Source organism: Nelumbo nucifera, chromosome 1 (assembly GCF_055504915.1).
Source record: "Nelumbo nucifera cultivar China Antique chromosome 1, China Antique-T2T, whole genome shotgun sequence".
NCBI classification, from domain to species: Eukaryota; Viridiplantae; Streptophyta; class Magnoliopsida; order Proteales; family Nelumbonaceae; genus Nelumbo; species Nelumbo nucifera.
In genome coordinates this window covers 130,692,882-130,715,007 of record NC_142649.1, presented here as the reverse complement: position 1 = coordinate 130,715,007, position 22,126 = coordinate 130,692,882, and the positions used below count along the sequence as shown (strand labels likewise).

At 35.4% G+C, this 22,126-nt stretch overlaps 2 protein-coding genes and 1 pseudogene across 2 annotated transcripts; 2 read left to right on the top strand and 1 right to left on the bottom strand.

Moving 5' to 3' along the window:
• Positions 1 to 524: 524 nt before the first annotated feature.
• Positions 525 to 1,874, bottom strand: LOC148803830 (uncharacterized). Its single transcript, XM_088897974.1, has one exon. The coding sequence runs from the start codon at positions 1,872 to 1,874 to the stop codon at positions 525 to 527; it is 1,350 nt and encodes a 449-aa protein (XP_088754100.1).
• A 2,572-nt stretch (positions 1,875 to 4,446) lies between these two features.
• Positions 4,447 to 4,947, top strand: LOC148803829 (secreted RxLR effector protein 161 pseudogene; annotated as a pseudogene).
• Positions 4,948 to 14,398: 9,451 nt separating this feature from the next.
• On the top strand, positions 14,399 to 21,459 carry LOC104608155 (V-type proton ATPase subunit c''2-like). The gene is made up of 4 exons (XM_010274046.2): positions 14,399 to 14,683; positions 14,782 to 14,859; positions 18,664 to 18,834; positions 18,940 to 21,459. Exons 1-4 carry the CDS (start codon positions 14,601 to 14,603, stop codon positions 19,109 to 19,111), a joined length of 504 nt encoding a protein of 167 aa, XP_010272348.1. The 5' UTR covers positions 14,399 to 14,600; the 3' UTR covers positions 19,112 to 21,459.
• The last annotated feature ends 667 nt before the right edge of the window (positions 21,460 to 22,126 follow it).

Genomic DNA, 22,126 nt, shown 5'->3' with positions numbered 1-22,126 from the left:
TGGCTCTTGCTATCTCCATAACTGTTCTGTTCTTTCTTTTAGATACTCCATTTTGTTCAAGAGCGTACCCGACTGTGAGTTGATGCTCCATACTTTCATCTTCACAGAACTTGTTGAATTCATTAAAGGTATATTCTTTGCCTCTATCACTTCTTATGGTCTTGATGCTGTGACCACTTTGCTTCTCAACACGGGCTTTGAATTTTTTAAAAATATCAAAAACCTACGATTTTTCTCGCAAGAAATAAACCCATGTCATTCTAGTATAATCATCAATGAAGAGACTGGAATACCTGTTTTGATTATTTGATGGAGTACGCATTGGACCACAAACATCTGTATGAATTAACTCTAGTGGCTCTTTGGTTCTCCAAGCTTTGCCGGATGGGAAGGGTTGTCGATGTTGTTTTCCGAGCATACACCCTTCACAAACATTGTTGAACTCCTTGACAGTTGGTAGGTTACGCATCATGTTCTTCTGCTGAAGAATCTTTAATCCATGGAAGTTAAAGTGTCCGAATCTTCTATGCCATAACCACGACTCGTCCACTTGTGCTTGTATTGCTATATAACTTGCATCTCTCCATTGAATGGGAAAGCATCTGTTTTTCAGTCATTTTTGTTTTTGCAATTTCAAGGGACTTGTCTTGCTTGTCATAGATTGTGCAAGAGTTTCCCTCAAAATGTAAAGAGTAACCTTTTTCAATCATTTGGCCCACACTGAGTAGATTTTGATCAATGTTGGGAACCAAAAGTACATCATTTATGTATTTCTTCCCTTGTTTGGTGTCAATAACAATGGTGCCTTTGCCGGTTGTTTCCATTAAATCGCCATTACCAATTTTGACTTTTGTCTTGATTTTATCAAGACTATGAAAGATGCTTTCATTTTTAGTCATGTGGTTACTGCACCCATTGTCAAGATACCAAGTATCCTTTTTTTCTTCTATTGCAGAATGACAAGCATAAAAAAGATTATTTTCCTCATTTTTCTTTTCTGAAAAATTAGCTTGATGGGTTTTCTTCAATCTACAAGCTTTTTCAACATGGCCGAATTTTTTACAATTTTGGCACTGTGGTTTTCCTTTAAACCAGTAATCTTTCTTCAAGTGGTTTCTCTTCTTACAAATACCACATGAAGAATACTTGTCATTATTTTCTTTTGGTTTTCCTTGTGACTTTCTCCCATCAAATTTTGGTTTATGAGACCACAGATTAACTTTAGACTGAAAGGCAGCCTCAACCGAATTTTCATTCTGCCTATCACGCCTATTTTCATATGTCTCGAGATAGCCCATTAATGCAGTTGGTGATAGTGTTTCTAGATCCTTTGTTTCTTCTATCACCGAGATTATTGCATCATATCTCTCTGTACAAGAGATTAGAATTTTTTCGACTATTTTCTTGTCAAAAATAGTCTCCCCATAGGCTCTCATTTGATTTACTATTTCTTTTATTCTAGAATAGTAATCTTTTGTAGTGTCATTATCCTTCATCTTAAGATTTTCAAAATCCCTTCTAAACTTCTGCAATTTAACAGTGCGTACCATGATAGTTCCTTGAAACTCCTCCTGTAGTGTGCTCCACGCTTCTTTTGCAGTTGATGCGCCCATGATTCGAGGAAATATCTCCTCAGCCATTGCTTGCTGCAAGCATAATAGTGCTTGACAATCCTTTTGTTGATTCTCTTCATAGATCTTCTTTTGATTTGCTGAAAGAGTGGAAGTATCTTCAGCAATGCAGAACCCTTCCTCAACAATTTTCCATAGACTTTGTGACCGAAAATAGGTCTTCATTTTGATGGACCAGAAGTCATAGTTTTCTCCATTGAAAATTGAAAGAGAAAGAGTAGAGCGATTGGCGTCGGCACACATAATGTTTAGAAGAAATCATGCCCAGAAAATTGATCGGACGTAGCTCTGATACCACTGATGGTTTGAAGGAAATAGAGATGTATTCTGTCATTTCTCTCAGTTGTGTCGAATCAGTACAGAGGAGGTATATTTATACTAGATGAAGTCGGTTGAAGGTGAACCGACTTACATTGGACTTGGACTGACATTAATTTCCTTGGGAGAAGAATCGATAGACTTTGGAATTAACTAATTTTGGAAGATGCAACGATTTACATTGGAATGAAACAAACATTGGAAGATAGCATATCTTTACTGTTCTTCGAGAGAATTGATTCAATGACTCCTGAAAATGTGTAGCAACATTTAATAGGAATTTACCAAGCGAGGAATGAAGCTACTGAGCCTCTCTTGCGATGATGACATTCAGTCCCACAATGACTAGATCAAGGACATTGAAGCCTACACTGTGAGCTACAGTTTTTTTTTACTTTATAATAAAGAGAGGGGAGGGAGAAGCTACAAAGCCTAAAAGTCTTGCATTCTTCGAAGAACTGCAACGAGGCGAGGGAGTCTACGACGCCATTTAGACTAGGTAGAACGGTGGTGGAGGCGGAGCAGAGTGAGAGTGATCTCGGTGCTGTGGCGACACACCGCTTCCTATAAGGGGTTCCATCTAGAGGCATTCTAAAGGGAGACATCGGCGTCGGTAGCAGCAAGGGTACGAGCGGCGAAAGAGTCATTGAGACGGACGGCGAGGTGGAAAGGGGTTTCATGATGAGGAACGTCATGGCAGTCGAGGATGGAAGAGATCTGGTCGGCTACTCTTTCCTGGGCAAGCAAGTCCAACTCGGTGTGAATTTGGGAGGGATTGGCTAGTGATGGAAGGGAAGAGTGCAGTCGGGAGAGGGTGGTATGGTCTCCAAGTGCAATGGCATAGTGGACGGGACTGTGCTTGTAGTCTTTTATTCTAATTGCCGACGATGTCGAACAGTGTATTTTAAAGTTATAATCTCCATGATGAACAATGCATTTTCTAAGGGTAATTTTAACATTTTCAAAATTTTTAAATCACACATGAGGTGACGTGATAAAATGATATACATAATTGATGGTAAGTATTAGATTGTCATAAAATAAAAGTTCAGATACTAGATTATCGCATTTTAAAATTCGGGTACTAAATTGAAACTTTACTTAACAGGATACCGGTTGAAAATTTTCCCTTTTTTTATTTTGTTAGACCAAATTGAAAGGAGATAGATAATTCATTAATGGCCTATTATCAAGAGACCTACCCCTTTCAATTTTCATTACTAAGTTACTAGCAGTAAATATCAGACAGTAGTTGCTTCTTTAATTAGCAGAAAATAGAGAATCCAACACCTTTCTTTTCTTTGGTGAGAAATTAATAACGTCGTAGGTCCCATGCATATTAGTTGCCAGAGCATTTGTCTCTCATACTTTCTCTATCATGATCCAACCACCCGCCATATATGTGTAGAGAGAGATGAATCGTCCATCTCCTTCTGCACGGTTATGGCGGTTTTAATGTGATGGAGATATGTGAATGTGGCCATTGATCAATGAATCAAGACCATTGAGCTACCTACTACCCTGGTTGGATTGGCCACAGATGGAAAATTTGTACGTGAAGACATATATCAGTCCGATCACGTACGTACATTGCTGCTGCTAAATGATTGAATTACGGACAGACCCATTAGGCGCATATATTGATATAAACCCATGCAAATTAAATCTGATTCAGACTGTAATATAATTGTTTGGGTACGTACTGGATTTCCGACGTACGTCGTCCTGACTGTTTCTTTCAATAATCTGCAAAGCAGGAATTGGGTAGGTTGATGGATCAGCCAAATCAATCCAATTGTTTGGTTGAAGAAATGTATGCCCACCACCTCATCAAACTCCAACTAATTAAGGTCACTAAACCCATCGTGATCAGGCTCAAATTGTAAGGTCTGAAATGGCAGCCGATCGAGGTGGTCATTGTTGTTAAACAATAGTCTACAGATCACAGTTGCCGTGTCATCATCAACAGTTTAATTAGAAATTTATTAGTTTATGGCTTTGTCCAGTTGGGTGATGGTTTCAAGAAATCTCTTTTGACAAACATTTTGCCTTGTGGGCGTGATGAGCGGAGAGAAATGGTGTTAGTGTGAGTGGCCAGATGCCCTCGAATGGATAACCTTGGTGTATGGATAAATCCCACGGCCGATGGCTCAGCCTACACCAATGGGTAAAAATGTTTCTACTGCTAAATAAAGCATAGGTATTATTATTCTCTACTTGTGTTATTTTCTGTTACAACTTGATTCACTCTTATCAGATAAATATACTATTGCCATGTCAGCTCCACTTGCTTTTATATGGTCAATGGTTTGGTTAGGTAGTTGAGAAAACTTGGGCAGAAAATCAACCTATTTGAGAAAGTTTAGGGGGGAAGCTTTATCTACCGCAGTTTACATACTAAATAGAGTCTCTACAAAGATTAATAAACTAACTCCCTATGAACTTTGGACACGTAAAAAATCCAATCTTTCCAATGACTAAACAAGAAAAAGATGAAATGGCTAAGAAACCTTATGCTCAAGTAGTGGGCAGCCTAATGTACGCCATGTTGTGCACTAGGCCTGATTTAAGTTTTGTCGTTAGTTTAGTTAGTAAATATCAAAGCAATCCAGGAAAGCCTCATTGGCAAGTAGTAAGAGAATTTTTAGATATCTCAAAGGAACTAAATGTACTAAGCTTAAAAATATTAAGATATTGTGATGTTGATTTTGCAGGGGATGTTGACGATAGAAAGTCAACTACTGGGTATGTCTTCCTTTTTGGAGGAGGAATTGTTTCATGGGCTAATAAAAAGCAAGGATGTGTTGCAAAATTCACAATGGAGGCTGAATTCATAGCTTGCAGTACAGCAGCCTCAGAAGCTGTATGGATAAAGAGGTTTCTAGAAGACTTCAAGATAAGAGAGTTGCAAAGCGATCTAACTCAAATATACAATGACAATGAAGCTACAATTCAGACGATAAAGAATGGCAAAATTGGCCCCAAGGAAGACATATAGAACTTCAGTACAGATATCTATTTGATATCTACGAAAAGAAGGAAATCCAGGTAGACTATGTGCCTACAAAAGGTATGCTAGCTGACTCATTTACAAAGGCTATTGCAGGTAATACTTTCAAGAGGCACATTTACAGTTTGGGTCTCAAATGCTAGCAAATGTCTCTGGCATAAATGGCCAAGTGGGAGATGTTAGTGTGAGTGGTCAGATGCCCTCGAATGGATAACCTTGGTGTATGGATAAACCCTACGGCCGATGGCTCAGCCTACACCAATGGGTAAAAATGTTTTTACTGCTAAATAAAGCATAGGTCTTATTCTCCACTTGTGTTATTTACTATTACAGCTTGATTCACACTTATCGGATAAACATACTATTGCCATGTCAACTTCACTTGCTTGATATGGTCAATGGTTTGGCTAAGTAGTTGAGAAAGCTTGGGCGGAAAATCCTACCTAGTGGACACTTGTCTCTGATCTAACGGGCTGAATAGGTCCAAGTACGCCTAAATCCATGCTGCAGAGATTTATTACTGTTAGCACTCTAACAGTAACTTTCTTGAACGTTAGAAGAAGCATATATATATATATATATATATATATATGTGTGTGTGGTTCTGTTCTACAGAAAGAGCAAGCTTCAACTCTGCTTTGCAAGGAAAAAGCCATTTTGGATCTTAGTCAAGTTGAGTCAAATCTGTATTCTTTGGCTTAGTGTCAGAGCGTCATTCAAGTGTTTTATCTGCCCTCTATCAATCTGCTGTTGAATGATCAGGGACTAACAAATGGCAGATGTTAAGCGGCCAATGAAGGTGCAAATTAAAAATTATTCATTGCTACTCTACTTTGCCTATAGACTTATTAGACAAGGCAACTTTAATTTGTTTTGGCCTTTGGAAGGAAGCCTCTAAACACAATTAATTATATAGCAAGATGTTCAATGGGTTTTGCTCTGCTTGATTCTTGATTGCTGAAGCCTCATGCATGGAACAGTCCTTAACGCTGTAAATCTAACACAGGGCTGTGTTTGGTTGCTGTGCAATTTTATTTGCATCACTGCAAATGTATGGGAGTGCAAATGTAAAGAATGCAAATTTTGATTTAATTTTGTTTTGGATTTTACTTTATTCTGTTTCAGGTATTATTTTACATCATTTATATTGCAATCAAACAAAATAAGATAAATCTTTAAATAAAAATAAATCATAGTTTACATCGAAATCATTTGCACTACCATGGTTTTGCATCAATGCAAATAAATTCGTATTACAACCAAATACAGCCTTGGGTGCATTCTGGAAGGAGTACAAATACAAATATATACACTACAAATACATATAAAATAATACAAAATACATAGTTTTACATTCTATATATTTGTATTTGTCCTTCCAAGCTGAACCTTGAGACCATTAATGCATGGGGTGAAAAATTTATGGTCTTGGAGTGTAAAACATCTTTCTACAACATAAAATTTGCATTGATTTAGATTGTGCTTGATATACCATTGATTGCTGTTTCTACTTGAAACGTTTTGAGCCAATCAGTAATCACTACACAAATTGATGACATACCTTAAAAAATGCATATGTAATGTGAGAACTGACAACACTTCTCTTACCGATTTGAATCGATGAACAAGAACATTTTAAGTAGCTAGAAACAGAAATGGCACCAAACACAGCCTACATTAGTAGCCCAGTAGATCCCATGTATGGGAAAGACAACAACGTTTTAAAATTTGACCTAAAACCGTAACTGATCTGGTCACTGGTTTCCTGGTTGACGGTTCGACCATCCAGTTTGAACCAATGGCCCATTCCAACTAAAAAATAAAAAATAAAGAAATAATTAAAATAAAAAACAGCCAAAACCATTGAACGGATTGACAGTTTGACCTCCCAGGTCAGCGGATCACTGATCAATTCAATGATTTTTTGCCAAAGATTAGGTTTGGAATAAAACGAAATTGGTTGCCTGAATGGTTCCTGAACCAAACGGTCCAACCATCTAAGTCAATGATGGTTCAAAAACACTGAAAGGCAGAGAGGAAGTTTCTTTATAACATTGATGCATTCTGTCCCTCATCTTTTGCATATTTACATCTCATGGGATGTATATTGAAACTTGAAGGGAAATGAGTATAGATATGACACTAAATAGAACGGATCAGAATGGTGAAACAGGATTCGTGTTAGCCTACCCTATATAATCGGAATAAATGGGATAAAGGCTTATGGATGAAGAAGAAGATGATGATGATCTAACAAGAACCTTGAAACTTGGAAAAAAACACCTCATTTATAAGAAATAAGATATTTCAGAATTTTTCTTGGTCTTCTAATGCGGCCTTTGACCCTTAACAGGAGGTACTAAATGCGTGGCCCCTCCATGTTGCATTTTGAAATGAGTTTTAACATTGTATTTGATTAATTTTTATTGGAAAATAAAGGATACATTATTAAATTTTCAGAAATTTATTGAAAATTTTTGCAATGATTATTGAAAACAAAAGGCCCAAAACATTAAAATTAGAACAGGCCATCCATTCAAACAAAATGGTCAAACTGCTATGTGAAAACCGATAGCCAATGTGGTTCTGGTTTTTGGTCATTTTTTAAAACATTATTTACACCGCTTTCAAATGAATCCTAAGGCTATGTTTGGTTTGAAGGAAAATGCAGGGAAAGGAAGGGAAAAATAACAAAACTTTTACAAACATTGTATAGGTTTTCTGTCTTTACCTTCCTTTCCCTACCTTTTCCATCAAACCAAACATAGCCTAAAGGTTTGTATTGAATAGGCTTGATGACTGATTGCTAATCTTCCACAAGTACGCAATGACATAACTGCCCATATGCCATCTAATGCAAAATTCTTTATTACCCATAAAAAAATATAAAATAGCAAAAGAATTTATTTCAAACTTCATGTGCGGCCTTTAAAAATTAAAATCTCCCTAATTAATTGGAATTGCTCCATTGCTAAAATTATTGCTAAATTTTGCGAAACAAGCAAATCAAATGTTTTAGACTAAATTAACTGAAGACAAATTTTCAAATTTTCAATGAATTTATAAATATAAATATAAATGAGGAGTACAATTAAATCTATATTATATCATGAAATTTCAGCAAACGTAATGTTTCTTAAAATTTCATTTAATTTCATGGTTTTGAAAATCGACTGGAAAAGGGAACTGATTTTACCACCTATTTCCAGTCAAATGGTGCGAACGTCCAATACAAAGCTCACAAATGGTTTTAAGGTCCAAAATCAGACCTGGAGCCATGACCGATTCCCAGGTCAAACAATCCGACCATCTAGTCTTATGTTGCATACGGTTTTAAGCCAAACCTGGAGTCATGAATGATTCTCAGGTCAAATGGTTCAATCATCCGGTCTGAATGGTTTTAAGGCCCAAAACCAGAGCCAGAGCCATAATTGATTCTCGGGTTAAATAGTTTGACCATCCAATTTATGGGTGAGCACTATTTAGTTAAAACCGAAAAAATTGAACAAAAAATTTTGGTTTCAGTTTTTCAGTTAAGTTTTTTGTTTCGGTTTTTAGAATTAGAATAATTAATTTACTGAAATTAATTTTTGTTAATATACCAAAACTTTATTATATTAATTTTCCAAAATTGCAAAAATCAATTTAAAAATTTACCATTTCTTTTCATTTTCATATTTTGAAAGTTAATTAAGAATTTTGGGTAACTTATTAAAAATGGTTTTAGGTAGGTTTTAAAAAAAAAAGCTTGCAAGTATGTAAATTGGAATGACCTGAGTAGGGCAGGGTAAATTTGAGGATCCCCAATCGTTGCTAGGATAATGGGGTTAAGATGTCTAACTCCTGTAGCGCAGGGGCATTTGAATTCGAAATCGGAGGCAGGGCATGCAAAGGTCGGCCTTGGCCCCGCCCTACACAACTGCCATCCTTATATGTCCATTTCAAAATAATAGAAATTAGAAACTAATTAGATGCCTATTTATAATTATTTTGTCTGTTTCAATGGGATGCAATTTAGATACTTCAGCTATGGATGATCGTTGTATTAGGGGTGAACCCAGGTATGTAACTTGGATGGTCCCAACCGGCCCAGCGTGGGACTGTGGAAGGTTTGGGCTTGGACCCGAAAGTTTGGATCTGACCTAAAGTCAAATTGGGATTGGGTTGAGGTCTCAAGTAGTGTAAGTTTGGGTTGGACTTGACTCAACACAACCTAAGACCCGAACCTAAAATATCTGATGTTGGGTGATTAAGTTTGGATTGGACCTCCATCGATAAATTTGGGTCTCAGGCTGCAATTCACGGCCGGTAGAGTGTGGGTAGAAAACTGAATAAGAAATCTGGATTGGGAAGAGGGAGGCTCTGGGTGAAAAGGTTTTGTGAGAGCCAAATCATGTATTTTTGATCAACCACAGTAGATGGCGTGCAATTCTAATTTTTCTTTCTTCATTCAACATGTGTATTTGTGTTTTTTTTATAAAGTGCAAGTGTAATGATCGATTGCGAGCTTTGGAATTCTTTCAAGAATCTTTTTCTCATGCATTGCACGGGGTCCGCTAATTTATATATATATATATAGGAAAGCATAAATTAAGGAAATACACATGTTAGTGTTCCTTGAAAGGTTCAAAATGATTGTTTCCGCGGAAAAAGCCATGCCAGTGAGTAGGGGTGGACCGTGGATAGCCGGGTATCCACCTGACCCGTCAATCCGTTAATGACTCATTTATGGTTGGGTTCAATTCAAATCCATCATAACCTAATTTATTAATTTTTCATATACATAAATTCTAAAAATATAACTATAAGAAAACAAAATATATAAATAAAAATTGCAAAATAATTATGAAAAAATACAGAAAATGAAGAAAATAATATAACTTACAAAAAAAGGAAATACACATAAAATTTACAAAAGAAATATAGAAATTCAAAAAAAATGAAAAAAAAATCAGAAATTACAAAAAAAAGAAAACCATAAATTACATAAAAAATAACAAAAATTGTAGAATAAGCACTTGTGACTCTTTTGTCCTTCATTTTCTTTTAAATTTTCAAAATATCCAATCCAAAGTGAATGAATAAAAGTACTTTGATAGAAGTTCTTTCGTTAAAATGTTTTTTGTAAAAGTACTTTTAAAAAAGTACTTCCAAAAAGTGTTTTTCATAAAAGTGCTGTTGTAAAAGTGTTTTTATAAAAGTACTTTCATAAAAATATTTTTATAAAAATACTTTTGTAAAAGTGTTCTTATAAAAGTACTTTTGTAAAAGTGTTTTTATGTAAAAGTACTTTTATAAAAGTGCTTTCATAAAAGTACTTTCGTAAAAATTCTTTGCTAAGAAGTCATTTGGTGAACATGTTCAAAACAAACTTTCTGCACTAAAAAGCAGTTTGAGAAAGCATAAAAAGCTCCATTTGGCCTTTTCATTTACAAGAAGCTATTTTTAATTAAAAAAAAAAAAAAGAAATTGCTGACTAGCTGAACATTTTTCAAAAAGTCCATCTCAAAATGTGGCTTTTTTAGAAGCCTATTTATGCCGAAAAGCTCACACCGGAACAAATAGATGGTTTAAAACAAGTTAACCCAACCCTTCTCCTTTATCTAGGCTTGAGATCAATGATCCAAAACAACCATAGTGGTATTATTATTGTTGTTGTTTGTTTGTTTCATGGGACTCCAAAATGGAGCTATCCCGTCCCCCATGCCATAACCCCTAACACAAGTGAAGACGGAAATCAATCACAAGTATTGGCTACATCCTATAGGAGACCTTATCAATGAGCTGCTTGGCACCTTTTATACCACAAAATTTAATCTTTATGGGTAATAACTTGTACCTCCACCAGTCTAATCAAATAATATTGCAAATATTGTGTATTAATAACATCAACAATATGAAGTAGGAGTGCAACTTTTGCAGATTAGGATTGAGATTTTGTCAAAATTTCAATGGGTCCAATTCAAAACCTAAGATTAAAACAGTAAACTATTAACTTGGGCTAACCCGACTGGCACCCCTACTTTGAAGATTTAAATGAAACAACCAAAGAAATTCCACAGAAGCAAGCAACCGAGGAAGCCGCAGAAGAAATTCCCAAAAAAAAACGTGTTTTTTTTTTCCCCTGAACTTTCATTCTTGTTCATTACATCTAATGTGCTCTTTCAATGTCAAGTTTTTGTCACATTATATCTTGGAGTTTGTATGTCTACTACTACCAGATTTTCTAAATGAAATATAATGATGCCACTTCCAGCCAGCAGCTGGCAAGAATTAAACCCTACAATACTCCTAAGACTAATGGGATTAATGTATGGCCCACCCAAACACATTTTTCTATGATCTAAATTAAACCTTTCAATGACTTCATTATAAAACGCTGCTATTGCTAATAATCATGGTGAGAGCAATCATAACCAATCCAGTCTCAAGCCAAACAACTAAGTCGGTTCCATCAAATGCTATGTCGACGGGGCAGTCCCCGAAAATGGTTTTTTCGGCGCCGGGCCGGTGTTATTATTAGAAATGTTGATTGAAATTTTTATTTTGAATGTGTTTATCATTTATTTATAAGGATATGAATTGAAGTTGTAAGAAATGATATAAGTGCTTCTTGAATTGGGTATAATAGAATAAGCTGTTTTTTTAGTAAAAATATCATCGTTCTGACAAAAATAATAAAAAAAATGATCAAAACTGTTTGAACGGTTCGAATGGTTAATCATCCAAGTCAACAGTTTGTTGATCAAAATCAATAGCTTTTGAGAAAAATCCAATTTTGAGGAAAAACGAAATTGGTCACTTGATCGATTCTCGGTTTTTTCAGTCCAATCATTCGATCCGAACTGGTTTTGAAAACCACGAGAAATATAATAGAATAAGCTTAAGCACATACTTTCCTTGAAGGCATCAAATTCTCTTTTTAATTCACTGGTTAGAAGATGATTATTGAATGAGACGTTAAAAATATTACTAAACCTATTGTGTTGGACACTAGTTTGTTGATCTCCTTGGCATATTACGAGTACAATCGTCCATTGCACAAGTCTCTTATCTCAATTGTCGTATATCTTGGTTTTGTACTCTCACAAACTACAACTTGGTCCATTCCTCTGAATTTCTTCTAATCTATTTTGGATGAGCTTTAGTTATGGTGCATAGCACTGAATACCAACAAAAAAGAGTCGTAAGTGATCCTTCCAATCTATTTCCTCATTGCTATTCATTCTCTTATTAAAAATCATTTTCCAAGGAAACCATTCATTTTTTTTTCTTCATTATATGCAATCAAACGTAACCAAAAGTAAATTAGGAGACAGAAAACAAGGTGAAATTATAATTGATACATTTCAATCCGGAAAATTTTACATTCTTTGCTTCAAACCCCAAAACCTCTCATCCTTGGTGGAGCCACGATTTAATCCCATATATGTATCAAGACTCTCCACCATATAACCAACCATCTGGTGACCTTACCATAATTAGCACCTTCACTTAGAAACAAATGCAATTATATATGTTGACGGCCACTGGACCAATGCCAAAATTACTAATTTTTTTTCCTTTTTGTCAAGGCTCTCTAATGCAAAGAAAACCATTGAGATTGGACTTTTCATGGGGTACTCTCTCTCTAACTCTGCAGTCTCTTCCATGCCTGACAGTAGCAACCTAAAACCCTCCCTTCAATTCTTTATTGTTGTTTTGAACCTAAATTAGGAATGCCAATCGTTCAAAAAGCTAGCCATCAAGCCTAATTTAATGTCCTAAATCAAATAAAAAGCTCATCCCAAATGCTTCAATACTTACCGCTTGAGTAGTGGGTCTAAAACAAATTACATAGGTGTAATTTACTGTATTCATTATTGGATAAATCACCAGTTTAATTAGGAATTATATTTGAGTTACAAACACTCTTTCTATATATGTGGCTAGAGCTGTAAATCAGGCTGTGCTGGAGCCCGGCCCATCACTGTATCATGTGTGGCGTGCTGGGTTTGGGTTTTTGGGTCCACGGGCCAGCATGGCATGGCACAGCCTGCAACACGGTTCAGTACGACCCATATACGTATGTATAACAATCATATAATTATACATATTTATATGCATATGCATATTTAATAATAATTGTATAATATATATAATATATTAATTTTTATTTTCAATTTTATTATATTATTGTATTCCAATTGTATTGTAACTTTTTTAATTTCATATATAAACAATTCTATACATCAAAATTCGTGTAAAATAAAATTTTAATTTTTTTTTCTATTTTGTTAATTTATTTTAAAATTTTCATTATTTTTCAAATTCTTTTAGATATGCCTCCCGTAGCCTAGCCCAGCCCAAGCCCACCTGGGCTTGTACCATGGGCTGTGTTGGGCTTGACCTCTAAAGTATCCTAGAGGAGGCAAACATGGCCCACCAAAGCATGGGCGGCCCATAAAATTGTTTCGTGCAAGGCTCAATTTATACCTCTATATGTAGCTAGCAAGGTGTCAAACTTGGGTTTGGCCATCCTGAATCCAACGAAAAAAAAAAAAAGGATAATTAGGTTGGAAATGCATACTTGATATCAAGTTAGGTCTGTTAAGGTTGGTGTATCATGTATTGGGTGAGCATCTTTTATACTAAGAGTGAGAAGAGAAAGGATGAAGATGATGATGATGAAAGATGGTTTATTTTTAAAACATTAATTACTACTATGATGTTCATACATCATTTTTACATGTAATTTATGTTTTTCTTAAACCTAGGTAGTGGGCGAGAACCTTCATTGAAATATTGCTCATAATACAAATAATAATGAATTAAACTAACAGCAAGAAAAGTCAAATGAAAGTCTAAAATCTCCCTACTCTATTTGCACGAATTTAGTATGACAGGTTCTACAGAAATGCTCCCTACTCTATTTGACATAAGTCAGTCATCACTTTGATTTTGTTTTCTTTCAGGCATTGTGCATCTTTTCTGTATGTTTTTTTTTTTTTTGGGGGGGGGTATGATTTGATAAACTTAACCCTTTACATCTCTCAAATTAAAAAGGGAATAAGATACATTATATTTGCTTTTTTTGTTATAATTTAGAATTTATTATGTTCTCATTTCTTTCAAATTTAGAAAAACATAAATTTACAGATTTTTTAAATAAAAAACTAAAATAAAATAGATCTTGTTCTCTTATAACAAATTTAAGGTAGTTGAAGGCATTTCTCACTTGATTATTAAGTGGGGCTAGTAATGGGGTAAATCATAGGAGCAAAATATACAAATTTCTAAGATATGAGGGCGTAAATGCAAAAAACCCTTTCCCTTCTTTCTGGGCCGGACCCAGTTTGTTTTGCCGTGGGCCTGGTGTAAGTGGGTCTGATTCATCCATGGCCCTGATCGAAAGAAGTATACACCGTTATAACGGTTAGTTTTATTTTTTTTCCCTTTTGTTCTTCCCGGCCTTTTGTTCTCAATTTAGCAAGGAGTTGAATCCACGGGTCTCGGAGAAAAAAGCTCTCTTTTCTTCCTCTCTGCAACTGCAGCAACCCTATTTCGCGCCATTGCTACAAGAGCAACCCTATTTGAAGAAGAAGTTCATTCTAACGGAAGAAGAACTTCTGCGTCTTCCTGTTGAACCGACGTCTTGTTCAATGATGGCGCAGATCTCTCCGTACGCCTTTTCCGCCGTTGGAATCGCTATCTCCATTGGTGTTTCTGTGTTGGGTGCTGCTTGGTATGTCCTAGTCTCATCACCCCTTTTTTCTCCCAGCTATTTTTCCTTCAGTTGTTAATGCCATTTTGCCGGTTTGGATCTCCTATCTCAAATTACAGGGGAATATATATAACTGGAAGTAGTCTGATTGGTGCTGCAATTAAAGCTCCCCGCATAACTTCGAAGAATCTCATCAGGTAACTAGTTGGGTTTGATCTTCAAACTGAAAAGCTCTACCTTTTATTTTAATTGATTACTTAAAGTTTAATTCACGTCAGTCCGTTTCTCTCAGTTAGATTGTAAATATTTGTCAATTTAACATCGTTTATACTTGAAAATTCGATCTATCAGGGGGTCCCAACTTATTCAATATTATCAATATGCAATGCTTTAATGGTCATAAATATGTGCAGTAGATACGCACCAGAAGACTGACTTGATAAATCTCCAGTTTTATGTGTTGCAGTGACGCAGAGAATAGATTATTAATTAGCAGTTAGTATCACTTTTATGATAGTCAGCATTCATGTTTAGTATGCTTAATTAGACTTGCACTTCTTGTTCCTATCTATTTACAACTATAGTTGGGGTAGTATCATATCTTTAAAGGAAGTACCACTTTATGAAGTTAGATTTCATCAGTGAGGAAAAGGGCTAGTATTTTTCAGTCTCTCCTCTCATTTGGGTGATTTCAGCTGAACTTCAGTGGCTCTAGAAATAGTTCTATAGGAAGGGATAATGGTGGGCCATTATAGGACCTGAAAATTAAGTAATTTTATGTTATAACAGTCCTTCAGACTTCAGAGGTATGATACTACCTTTACATGATACTGAAGTAAGGAGACTTTTTCTGAAGTTTCTTTTTATAACTTTTATATCTTTTGTTAAGCAAGATTTGAAGACCTTTTTTCCTACTCGATCTTTATAAGATCTTTCCTTTTATGATAGAACATAAAAGTTGATGACTCAGAAGAAATAAAAGAGAAGAAGCCATCTTTTGTGAAGGTTGTAAGGACCTTTTTTTTCATATGATGCCCAGATATCAATATGGGCATGGACATGGACATGGATACAGGAATGGGGGATATCATTCTCCATTTCCTGAAAATCCCAGACATGAATATGGGTATGGGTATCCCATTAATATGTTTATATCATGCTTTTGTGTTTACTTTTTGAATCTAAATGTCTCAAGATTTATGTCTTGTCAAGTTTAATTAAATTTCTAGCATGCAATTTTTTTATTGTATAATTTGTTAGAACATACCATTTACATATTTTAAACGTGATAATGCTATAGAGCATGCAGTATCTAGTCTCATATCTAGCAATTATTGTTTCTGGCACAGTGGCACTGTTATGTCAGGCATGTAAATTAATCCAGGTATCATAGTTTTTTCCTACACTGAATCTCTTGTTTATGAACTTCGGTTCTATGGTGTGGGAGTTATCCTTCTTCAACTCACAGCCTTTATAAGGTTGTAAATGAAGTTCAACCCATCTACCTTTCTAGTATCAATTTGAACTTGAGTGCCTTTCTGTTACAAAATTTTCCAACTACCTTTCTAATAATATATGCTCTGAAGGTACTTAGGAACTTTATAATCCTTTTCACATTCACTAATTCTGCTTGTTCCTTCAGTTCAGGCTACCTACACCTATGCTTTAACATATTTGTATTTCATTTTCTGGATGATATTATTCAAGTAGAAAGTGAAGGGCAAAGCAAATGTGTTTTCATCCAGAAATTTGAGACAACATAACTGGGAAGCTCTCTCTGGGCTAATGGTAGTGACATTGAATTTTAGTGTCCTTGCTTGTGAAGAATATTTACTTTTCAACCCATAATCATAGAATTAAGGATTGGAGTATCTTGATATTTTATTTTTAGCTTGGATTTCAAGTGGTTTAAACTTTGAAGATTGGTACACAAGTCAGTTGATGTTTTGACTGATGGTCCTACTACTACTGCTGCTGCTGCTACAATTTTATTGTTGTTGTTGTGATTATTATTCAACATGTACCAGTTATGGAAACCAATAAAAGAAAACAATAAATGTTCTTCCCACTACCCTCTTTCATAAGCTTTGTATTAACGTCAGTTATTAACTTTCTATCTAGAAAACTTGTGTATTTTCTCAATAATTTTCTTCCAACTCAAAAAGGAAAGAAAATGGAAAAAATCTCAAATCATACTCATTGTACTAACAATATGCATTCTGGTCTGGAAACATTGTTCATTTTTACTGTACATGGCTTGAGATTTGCCAGTAAGATCAATAAGATATTTTTATCCTAAAATATGTATATTTCCTGTAATAAACTCTGGGGTCAAACATAGATTGCGGAAATTTAATATTGTTTAATTTTTTATATCATTATATCACCATGCCATGACTTTTGAAGGCGTGACATGCTACACACTTGCGGGTACCTGGAAATTTGGCAGCCAAGCCACATATTATGGGAATAAGTGTTTAACCATTACTGCAATCTGTAAATTCAGAGTTGGACTATCAGTAAATAATAATCAAAGCTAAATTTTCTGCCGACAATAGCTTGTAAGAGAAAGAAACCTTTTTGCATTATATGGTAACAAATTCCATTTGAAATTTTGAATATAAATGAAGCATATATATGCAAATGTATGGGCAATTGAGAAGTCTGGAAGAGATAGGGGCAGGCCAAGAAGATCATGGATTGAAGTAGTTAAAAATGATTGACCGATAAAATAGTGATAAATAACTTGAATTCTGATAGTTTATTAATGGATATGGAACTGAACAGAGAGGAATGGCAGAACAGGGTTCATGTAGTTGACCACCCTATATAGTTGTGACAAAGCTTTGTGGTGTTGAGTTTAGAACTTTGTAGGCATTTTTAACTATATTTACATGTGTTTTTAATTGCTAGCAGTAATAGACTAGCTGAAGTTACCGAACAGCCTTTTTTGTTGCTATATAGATATTCAGTCCTAGCTTAGGCTTATCCACTATGTAACATCTATTTATTAAGGTTATCTCCATTAAGGTACAAGGGGATAAGGGAGCCATCATCTCTTTATTGTAGAATCACTTTGTTTTTCTTTTTTTGTAAATTTTTAGTAGCATCTTATTATTTATTATGGGGTAAAACTTTAGTATTTATTTATTAATAAAGTAAGACTTTTTCACAAACACCAATCTTGAGAATTTAAATTGAAATGTTTTGCAATAACTGCAGCACATCAGTTAAAGAACTAGGAAATTACATCTGTATGTGCAGAAACTTGAATCAACTCTGCCAGTCTGAGCTTGCCTTACTGGTCCCAAGCCCCAGGATAAAGGAGGAGGGTTCGTCAGGTTGACAGCTGACACTAAAACATTTGCCAAACTCTCATTTTCATGGATCCTTTGATCTTTCCATGTGAACGGAATGGAATTGTTAAAGAGGATTCATGTAGCCGACCCTATATAGTTGGGACAAGGCTTAGATGATAATTATGATGATGATGTACGGACTTTTGTGAGACCATTATCATGGATGCTGATTTATCCTTCCATGTGAACAGCATGGAATAGTGAATAAGTATTCATGTAACCGACCCCATATGGTTGGGGACAAGGCTTAGATGATAATGATGGTCATGATGTACATTTGTCATGAATAATCCCTGTTCAACAGTGCATGATAATGTTAAATTACTTGGATAGAAAGTAGAAATCATTAAGGTCCACCTAAGGAAAATAACAGTTCTTTTCTCACACATTTACATCATGCATCATTGTAACTGTAGGCATCAATCAGAAATTAAGGCTAGTAGGTGTCTCTGAACTGTATACTCAATCACATATTCAGAACCATGATAGCCAACCGTGTAATCATTTATTTTCTTTATGCATGATGAACGTGTTGTCTATTCACACATGATGATATTGTCCATACTTGAAATCCATCAGCATAGCTCATATGCTTTCGTAAGTACTCATCAGAGAGCTCTTAAAACTGACTTTACTTTTCAGTGTGATCTTTTGTGAGGCTGTTGCTATTTATGGTGTTATTGTGGCAATCATCCTTCAAACAAAGCTAGAGAGTGTGCCAACATCCAAGATGTATGAATCAGAGTCTCTTAGAGCAGGATATGCAATCTTTGCCTCAGGGATCATTGTTGGCTTTGCAAACCTTGTGTGCGGGTGTGTTTTCAGCCTTCATCCACATACTACAATAAGAATCCGTGCAATAACATAGTAATTTATTTATTTTTCTCTTTTTTTTATTATCAACTGTTTTGGAAACAGGCTATGTGTAGGAATAATTGGAAGCAGCTGTGCATTATCTGATGCTCAGAACTCCTCACTTTTTGTGAAGATTCTAGTGATCGAGATCTTTGGTAGTGCACTTGGATTGTTTGGAGTAATTGTGGGAATAATCTTGTCATCTCAAGCAACATGGCCTGCAAAGACATTGTGACTAGCCATTTCCAGTGGTACAACTTAGTACTTATTCCACAGTTTATTACAGTAGCAGAGAATTATTATTTTGGAGGCACTCATTTTGATAAGGAAATTGATTCTGGTGCCAAAAAGCACATCCTTACAATTTGCTGTCTACTGTCTGATCAGAATATGCATACATCCTACCTTTCCCAAGGTAGTTATTGACATTATCGTTCCTCCATTCTGTTGATCATTATAGCCACATATGTAGTTGCAGAGATTTAGATTTCTGGGCTTGATAATTTATAATGTTAATAAAAAACTTCAGCCCATATGTGACACTCATTTGGCCGGTGCTTGGCATCATTGTTTTTTTCTTTTTTTTCTCTATTGCATCTGAGCATAATCAGCAACCAAATGCTCTTCCAGATATGCAAGATTTTCGCCATGCAACATATTTGGTAGATGTGTTGACCAGGTGTTGTGTTCTGGTTTTTTATCAAAAATTTTCTTGCAATCAGAATAGGATTACTTAGAAAAATGGTTTGTTTTTTCGTTTTCTAATGTTACATATCATAGGGGTCATTGCAGCAGCAAGCTCTCCCCAATTGTAGAAGTGTCAAATTGATGTTTTTACAATTCCTCCTAGCAGGAATATCAATGGACATGTTTGCTTAAATAGGCATAAACAATCATGTATTTAGCTCATTCATTGTAAAAAAGCTGGTCTGCCAATTTATTTAAATGCAACAACAGAGAAACACCATGATACTAAAAACCCTCTTTGGCACATTTACAGACCATTTATGGGTAGGTATTGTTATGCCATTTCATTTATGGTCCTTTTTATGGTCTGCTATGTAAGATACCCTTCTACATTGTCTCTAGCCACTGAATAAACTTTGGGTAGGTTGGTAGCAATTGTATGCAAGAGCTCATCATTTCTGGGGCCTCTGGGATAAGAACTGGAGTTGTGGGTATCAAAATTTTCTTTCCGCATTGCTTCCAGAATGCTTTTAGCTTCCTCAGATTGAGATTGCCTATTTTGTGATACCAAAATGTGACTGGACCAAAATACAGGTCTAGTAAAGCAAATTGAGACACAGTCCATTAGTTACTTTCTCGTATTACAAAAGCTACTATTCTTCTACTTAATGGAGATGCTCAGTACCTGGGCTTACATTGTTGGTGTCTGTTTTAATGCCTTAAGTATTGCACAAGGTCTGAACTTTGAACTATTCCCTCTGTGCCATGCATCCAAAACTTCCCAAGTGTAACAAGATCTTGGAAATGGAACCTTTGAGCTCAAATACCATCTCAACTTTTGGTTAGCTAGTTGCTTTTTATCCATTCTTTTGTTGACTGATGAAATCTAAGTAATTGGATCAGCAATCCAAACCAACAAGGCACCCAGGTAGTTAACTATGAAACAAGCATGTCCAGATTTTATTTCCTGGTAAACCAAGGCAAAGCATGGCTGTACATGGTGGCTCAAGAATCAATGGGAAAGGGATTCCAAAGCAGAAGAGAGAACAACAAGACATTTGGAATTGCAATAGGAATTAACGGGTGAACGTCACTGCCCAGGCGTTTTCTTCTCAATCGCTTTTTGAAATACCGTCTCCTCTGTACTTCACCTCACGAGGGAGGAGCCTCTTCGACGCCCTTCGCTAAGATCAATGGTGGGGGCTGCTGAAATGGGTATTTGGACCGCCAAGATGTCTCGGGAAGCCCAAACTTGGAGACCTCTTCAAAAAGAGAGAGAGACCCCCTGAGATGCAGAAAAGGGAAGGAGTTCTTCTGGTCTTTGTTGCTGAGAACTGGAGGGTAACCCCAGTTAAGGTAGCAGGGGACCTGCGTGGAGATGAAAAGCTGAGAGTGGAGAGATTGGTCTATAATGGGGCTTGTTAGAATATGGGTTAGGGCTTGGATTCTTTGCTCCCATGTTCCTTCCATCCTTTGGTAACCCCATGTTCCGTGTTTCTGAGGATGATGATTCAGGTACAGGTGTAGAAGATGAGGCAGAGGGGCATTTTGGGTACTTGATTTTGAGCGTGAGTGATGATTCCAATTTCATGACCATGACTAGTTGCTTACCTACCAATCAACCATCATGGCTCCGAAATTCTGCAGCCAGAAAAACCCGACCCAAGTTCAACATTTTCAAACCGAGTCCATCTCCATCCGCAAGCGATTTTGATCGAATTGGGGGTAAGTTACTAACGTATACTGTATATCTAAATATGATCCGATCATAATTCCGGAGACTCAGACATGTTTGGAGTGATTATGTTCATTTGGCACCCAATTTTTTCAAGTGTTTATTTTAAAAATAAGCACTTATTTTATATTAGGCATTTGATGTTTTTTTTCTCCAATAAACACTTAAAATAAGCATTTGTGATTTTTTGCCTTTTATTTTTTTTTCAAATTTTCAAAATATTCAATCCAAAATGAATGAATCAAAGTACTTTGATAGAAGTGCTTTTATAAAAGTAGTTTTACAAAGTGCTTTCATAAAAGCAATTTGATAAAAGTACTGTAAAATATTTTATAAAAGAGCTTCTGCTAAAGTGCTTTTATAAAAGCGCTTCCGTAAAAGTGCTTTTATTCGTAAAAGTACTCTTAAAAAATGCTTTCATAAAAGTACTTTTATAAAAAATGTTTTTGTAAAAGTACTTTCGTAAAAGTACTTTTATAAAAGTGCTTTCGTAAAAATACTTTCACAAAAGTACTTTTGTAAAAGTGTTTTTGTAAAAGTACTTCCATATGTAGAAGTGTTTTCATAAAAGTGCTTTTGAAAAAGCAATTTCATAAAAATTCTCTTAAAAGTGTTTTCGTAAAAGTACTTTTATAAAAGTATTTTTGTAAAAGTACTTACTTTCACAAAAGTACTTTTATAAAAGTGCTTTCGTAAAATTATTTTCATAAAAGTACTTTTGTAGTGTTTTCATAAAAGTACTTTTATAAAAGTGTTTTTGTAAAAGTACTTTTATGTGTTTTTGTAAAAGTACTTACTTCCACAAAAGTACTTTTACAAAAATGCTTT

Coding starts and splice junctions, on each gene's coding strand:
- LOC104608155 (XM_010274046.2), top strand. CDS start 14,601: ATGATGGCGCAGATCTCTCCGTACGCCTTTTCCGCCGTTGGAATCGCT. Junction 14,684..14,781: donor TCTGTGTTGGGTGCTGCTTG/GTATGTCCTAGT, acceptor CTCAAATTACAG/GGGAATATATATAACTGGAA. Junction 18,835..18,939: donor TTTGCAAACCTTGTGTGCGG/GTGTGTTTTCAG, acceptor TTTTGGAAACAG/GCTATGTGTAGGAATAATTG.
- LOC148803830 (XM_088897974.1), bottom strand. CDS start 1,874: ATGTGTGCCGACGCCAATCGCTCTACTCTTTCTCTTTCAATTTTCAAT.